The sequence below is a fragment of the Pteropus alecto genome, unplaced genomic scaffold (assembly GCF_000325575.1).
Source record: "Pteropus alecto unplaced genomic scaffold, ASM32557v1 scaffold189, whole genome shotgun sequence".
Classification (NCBI taxonomy): domain Eukaryota; kingdom Metazoa; phylum Chordata; class Mammalia; order Chiroptera; family Pteropodidae; genus Pteropus; species Pteropus alecto.
Genome location: NW_006442117.1, coordinates 230,163 through 236,654, shown reverse-complemented (window position 1 = coordinate 236,654; position 6,492 = coordinate 230,163). Strand labels below are relative to the sequence as shown.

General features: G+C 55.1%; 1 protein-coding gene across 1 annotated transcript in view; it reads right to left on the bottom strand.

Moving 5' to 3' along the window:
- The window catches only part of URB2 (URB2 ribosome biogenesis 2 homolog (S. cerevisiae)), a 16,093-nt gene extending 9,621 nt beyond the window's left edge, over positions 1-6,472 (bottom strand). The window contains exons 1-5 of the mRNA XM_025039056.1: positions 6,435-6,472; positions 5,319-5,467; positions 4,472-4,616; positions 3,666-3,842; positions 1-2,075 (exon numbers count right to left, since the gene is read on the bottom strand). Of these exons, the coding sequence (XP_024894824.1) occupies positions 1-2,075; positions 3,666-3,842; positions 4,472-4,597 (2,378 nt within the window). The 5' untranslated portion in view covers positions 4,598-4,616; positions 5,319-5,467; positions 6,435-6,472. The remainder of the gene's footprint in view (positions 2,076-3,665; positions 3,843-4,471; positions 4,617-5,318; positions 5,468-6,434) is intronic.
- Between the last annotated feature and the right edge of the window lie 20 nt (positions 6,473-6,492).

Here is a 6,492-nt window from a genome sequence, read left to right as displayed (position 1 = left end):
AGCGGGCTGCGGAGCACGGCCTCGGAGATCTTCCCGAGCGTGGCGCCTGGCTCCCCGCCGGCCCAGCCCTCTTGGGCCCTGCCCAGCTGCACGGTGCTCAGCAGCATCACGGCCAGGTAGCGCACGTCGTCGGGACAGAGGTGGGGTGTCAGGATGGTGAGGTTGGACACGACCAAGCGCCAGTGTGCCACGGGGTACGTGCGCGCGCTCACCGATCCGACCTGGCCGTCCCAGGAAGCGGCCGTCCCCCGAGCCAAGCTCTGTCTGCCGGAAGCGAGGATGCGGGCGGCGTCCTCCCTCAGGGCGAGGAGGGCTTCTGCCGACTGGCACCCCGCCTGCCCGAGCGTCCGCCTCATCCTCTGCAGGCGGAGCTGTTCGAAGCAGTACTTGCCGAGGGAGTCGAAGCCGGCGGCGATGCCCTCTACCTGCTCCCAGAGCTGGGCTTCGACGCCTGGGAGCAGGGCGGGGAGGTCCGAGCGCCCCGGGGCGGCACCCGCAAGGGCCCCGGACACGGACACCGCACAGTAGTGGCTGCAGTTCAAGCTGAGCATGGTGTCCACCTGGGCCCAGGCACAGGACAGCAGCAGCGCGGAGTCGCTGACCTTCTGCAGCCACAGCTGCGGCCCTGCGCCCGGGGGCTCGCGGAGCAGGGCCAGCAGGGGCCACACGAGCTCGCGGAGCACCCTCTCCATCGTGGCCTGCATCCGCCTGGCGACCGGCAGAGGCGTGACACTGTCCAGGCTCCTCGTGTGGGCCATGACGCAGTGCAGCAGGGAGCTGAGGGACAGCGCCTTCAGGGCCATGTCGACGTCCCCCTGTAGGTGTGGCAAGACGGAGGACTGGAACTTCTCCAGCACGAGGCACCAGATGTCCAGGGTCTGGCTGGGCGGCAGCTCCAGGACGCACTCGCGGAGCGCTGTGGACGGGCCTGCGGCCAGCAGCGGCGGCCTCTGCGCCTCGGTGGCCGGGCGACAGAGCACCTCCAGAATCTCCCCGAAGAGCCGGGGCGCCTGCCGCAGTTTGGTGTACGTCTGGAAGAGGGCGCGAACGAGGGCCTCCTGGGCCCTCCTGGCTCGGAGCTCCATCGCCTGCGCATCGATCCACGCCGAAGCCAGCAGGTCACCCAGGTCAGGCTCCAGGGTCAGGTGGTTCAGTGACAGCAGCACCCGGAGGCAGCGGAACCAGGCGGGCACGGCCGCCTGCGGGTGCCCGACCAGCAGCTTGGCCAGGCGGCGGTAGAAGCGGAACTGAGCCTCGCCGTGCCGCAGCTTGTCGGCGGCCACGTTGTAGATGTCAGTGGCCGCCACCGAGCCCAGCAGCTGCTCCAGGGCCAGGAGGTCCGTGGCCCAGTCCGCCACGGGCAGCGGCTCGTCCCGCAGGCGGGAAATCCTCAGGCAGCCGAAGAGCGGGGGCAGCGCCCGGAAGCAGAGCAGCTGAGCCCCCTCCTTGAGGTAAGACTCCAGAAACAGCTTGTACAGCAAGGCCACCGAGCCGGCCACCACCGCGGCATGAAGGGACGGTTCGCAGTAGCCAGACTCCGCCAGCCTGGTGATCACGGTGTCCATGGGCGCCAGGAGACTCTTGGTGGCGCCCACCTTCGCGCCCTCCTGCGGCTGGTCCAGGAGCTCCTCTCGGTAGGACGGCAGCAGCTCGGGCTGGAAGGCTCCGCCTCGAAGCACGGCCTCGATCTGACTCCGCAGGTCCCGGCTCAGCGCCGGCGGCAGCGTGCACGTACCCCCGGACAGCAGGTGCCTGAGGACCAGGCAGGGCTGCAGCAGGTGCCCCGTGACCTCCCCGAAGGCACGCCTCGGGTTGACCTGCTGCTGCTGGATCACGATGTAATGGCCAAGGGCCAGGCGGAGGACCTCGAACAGCGGGGCTGCCACGGCTCCTTGCGGCTGCCCGCAGGCCGACCGGCACAGCTGGCTCAGCAGGGCCACCAGAAGCTCCTGCCTGGCCGTGTACACGACAGCGAGGGCGGGTGTGCAGAGGATGCCCTGGCAGCAGCCGAGCACCCTGCCGATGTTCCTCTGCGATCCGGAGAGGGAGAGCTCGGCCACCCTCTCGTTGATGATCTGGGAGAGAGACGGGAACTCGTTACTGACGCCGAACCCGCACGTGCACGGAAGCGACAGAATCCATCTACTCGCGCCCTTCCCCCTCCCCGAGAAGCCAGATTAGCACACATGTGAACGTGGACTGTCGGCACGCCTCCACACGCCCCTCCCCCAACACAAATCCAGAAAAGGGAGCGGCGCCTTTACAGATTTGCCCTTTTTAAAGAGCCGGGTTTGAGGCCTGCACTCCACAGCTCCTGGCCCTGCAATTCAGCTGAGACGCTACAGGTGGATGGACAGGGACCTCGGGTTACGATCCCACAGTCCACGTTACGTTTGTGTTGTCAATTAGACGGTTTCTATTTTAAAAGCCAAAGCAAAAGGAACTCTGAATAGAGGAAAGCAAATCTCCAGTTATTACGTATCATGCAGCAAACCCACAGTCTACTGCTTCCAACATTCTGAGACCCACAAACACCAGACGTTCCGGGAGCCAGGCGGACCCCCAAGGTCACTCGTGGCTGACTGACGTGCTCCCAGCCCTGCAGCCTGAGACTCGGGCTGACCCTGGGCGCTAAGTTACAGTGACCCAGTGACACAGTGACTGCTCCACTCAAGGAACTGCTGGCTCTGGAGAAGCGGAAACATGTCGAACGCTCAGGTGCCAACGCACTGCTGCGGTGATCCCCAACTTTTCCTATGTTTATACCCCAAAAGGAGTAACTTACTTATACACCCCGTGCCTGTACTACGGTGTTCCTGTTTTACATAGCCATAAAGCATACGTAAATATTAAAATGTAATTTTTTAAAAAGATGGCATAAGATTTTCTTCCCATTCTCCCGAAGGATCATTCAGAACGACCCACTCCGGTGGCCACCAGTCTATTATTTTTAAAAGCGACACGCAATTTGGAACAAAAGTTCAGGAACCATCAAAGCCTGTGAACCAGCAGGCAGCTCAAGCATTTAATTCTCGTTACCAGTCGCGACTGACCTTCCCGCCAGCACACGCGTGGGCCAGCGCTGTGGCGGGAAGGACGCGGGCTTCGCCATCAGGCACATCTGGCTTCCGCACCACTTACTAGCGAGCGGTGCGACTTTCACAAGTTACTGTACCTCTCTGAGTCTGGCACACGCCTAGCGTTCATACTGTTCTCGCGGTATTTCAAAATACTTAGCTTTGACGGCAAAGTTAATCATTCTGATCTGAGACTTCAAAGTCACTTTTGAGGAGATTCCTATCCAGATTTTAGCCTTTGATCTCCCTCCGGGCCAACGGAAAGGGGTGTGTGTGGCGGGGGGATCACCAAGTAGCATAATTTCCAATTAAGAAGGCAATCGACAACCACTTCAAGAAGTAGTTCTAAGCCCTTACGTATTGAACAACATAAAGTACTTAGCACAGTGTAGCGTATACAACAGTCATTCAATAAAGACCAGTCATTACTATAATTCTAGTAATAACATCATTTCCCTCTCCTTCCTCGCCTGGATGTTCCCTGCATCTTCACAGAGTTAATCCTAAAAAGAATACGTCCCGAGCAGTAACAGTGGACCCGGGAGGCGCACCTAATGCATCCAGGACAGCCCGGGAGGCTGTGGTTACCTTGACGAGGGACAGCTGGAGATTAATGGTCTTCCCGCTCTTGAGCAGATTCTGTAGCTTTGTGCTGTGCAGGACATTATCTATATAGGTCCAAAGCCTTTCAACAATGTCTTCCTTCAGTTCGAGTTTTTTCTTATAAAACGCAACTAATGACTGTCTTGCCCAATCAAGTAATACCTAAAAGAAAAGAAATGAATTTCTTTACCAAGAAATAAAAGAAATGAATTTCTTTACCAAGAAATAAAAACACTGAACATTTAAAGGGACATTCCACGTGCAACCGAATCCAACTGCCAGGGAGAAAACTGTCCTCTAAAACTTACCTTCGGTAACATTACATCACAGAAATGCCCCCAAACGGCAATGGCTTCCTTGGTCCCTAATCTATTTCTAGAACGGCTCAATACAAATTTGAAAATTTCCCCGCTTGCCAACCTTCAAGGCGTCAGATTCCAAAGGTGTCTAACAGAGCTGCGACAAGCAGCTGCTTAAGGAGAGTCACTTTGGGTTTCCAAAAAAAATGGAGCTACCGACATACTCGGGGCCTGACTCGTGTGCCCTAATTCCCAGCGGGGCCACGGATCCATGGACGTAGCTCTGAATGTAAGAGACCAAGCAAAAGACTTGCTGAGCGAGGCTCTGCAACACAAAGCTTGTTAACGAAACACCTGGCTTCTACTTTTCCCACCAACATTGACTTCCAACCCCTTAAACCTATTTAAATTTTAATTAAATGTCAACATGCAATCTGCATGAATGATGATTGTTTCAGGTCATAAAAATGTTAAGTTTCAGGTTAAACTTACCTGCTCTTTATTTGGAAGAATGCACTGGTGGGAAATCCAAGCGAAGTGAGCTAGCTTCAGTTTATCTTCCCAGGAAACTGTCTTGCTTTTAAGCTTCAGGGAAATGCCGGAATAAACAGCGGCCATTGCTACACTTTATCTACAACTTAAAATGATGAGAGAAAATTATATTATGGTGGAACAAAACGGGCATCAGAAAATGAACATTGTGTATCTTATTATCTGCGTTACATACACGTGTATATTCATTCCTTCGATGAATTAAAACACATCAGCAGAATTGCTGGGCATAAGTTTATACATAGTCGCTTGAGCCCAAGAACTTTCTGGGGGACATTCAGACAAAAGCAGGAGGAAGATGGATTACACGCGTAGGTACAAGTATTCCCACGGTGCTCGAACATCGGTGACATCGTCAGAGGTGGGTGTGCAGGAATTCAAAGGGTCAAAACCCAGTGTTCAACCTACTCGTGAAAGGAGATTCATTCGCACGTGGCTTTAGATCGAAAAGTTAAGTTTCTGTGCAAATCTCTTGAAATATACTATGTATTGCATTATCAGGAACAGTTCCGGTTAGTAGTGCAAAGAGCTAAATTAGCAGTATTTGGAGACAGTAATATTTCTCCAAGTAAAAGGAAATATAGTATAAACCTAGTCTCAACAGAAATACAGTTAGTTCAGCTGCAAGAGTAACTTCCCATTGTAACTTTGTTCCATAATAAAGAAATATGTACATTTAAAAAAGACATGCTGTTTCCAAAAAGAGTCCACAAAACATAGTTACACAATTAAGACCACGAAAACAGAATACGATAAAATCATGAATAAAGAAGGAAAGCAAACATACCGACCACCTGTACTTCTAGACGACTGAAGTAAATGCAGCTTTGGGTTTCCTAAAAGTCACAGTGAAAAAGGGAAACGTCTGATTAAGCCATTTTCATCACGTGAAGAGACATAAGATCTTCAAAAGAAAATTTTTCATGATGCCTAAAGCTGAAATAAAATGATCGTAAATAAAAGAGGACAATGGAAATACCAAAAAAAAAAAAAAAAATCGCGGCCCCATGATCCTAAGGTAAAATCGTCAAACCAAAAGAATTGGCTACACTGAGGGCGGGTCACTTGCACTTTTTAAAAAGACGTTGCCTGAAATCCTGTGGCCCCACCTTGAACTTACTCTCAACAGGTTAACTACAGGGAATGAGCAAACGCCACGGTGTCCTTCGCCCTTTTACGGGGAACGAAAGTCGTCGAGCGCTGTCATTTCCATATTTTGTCAAATGCCCAAGACCTATTATCCACCGAACGAGTACTCACTTAACTTCTAAGTTCAGTATGTTTGTAGCCATCGCCCCAGCTACAAAGTACTTAAAAAATGTTTGTAGAATCGGCTACAAAGACGCCCCGGGTCCCCTCCCGGAGTCTATCGACGTTCGGCGCCGGGGGTCCTCGTGAGAAGCCCAAAGCGACCGCAAAGCCGCGGCAGGGCTCCCCAAAGGCAGGACTCCCCAAAGGCCTCGTCCGCGCCGCAGCCCTGAATCCTGCGGAGCAGAAGGGAACAAGGGCGCGCAACCGGGAGCGACGTGGGGGGCCGCCGAGGGAGCCGGCCCAGGGGGCCCTCGCCCGGGCTTCATACGCCGGGGAGGAGCCGGGGCGCAGGGTCGCCTCCAGGTAGGGAGCTGGCCTCGGGATCCACCCTAGAGAGGACCGCGGGCTGGGGACCCCCAGATTCAGGGGCTCACCTGTAGGCGGTCCCCAGGTAAGGGACTCACCTCGGGGCCAGGCCCCGGACAGGAACCCGGGACGGATGACAGCCCCAGGCTGAGCGGCTCACGTCAGAGCCCAGTCCCAGACCGGGGCGCAGGGCAGTCCCCAGGCTAAGGGGCTCACCTCGGGGCCCAGCCCCGCGGGACAGGGGCGCGGGCGGGGGCGCAGGGCAGTTCCTAAGTAAGGGACTCACCTCGGGACCCACTCTGGGACGGGACCACGGGTGCTGGACCGTTTTCTGCCCGCAGGTG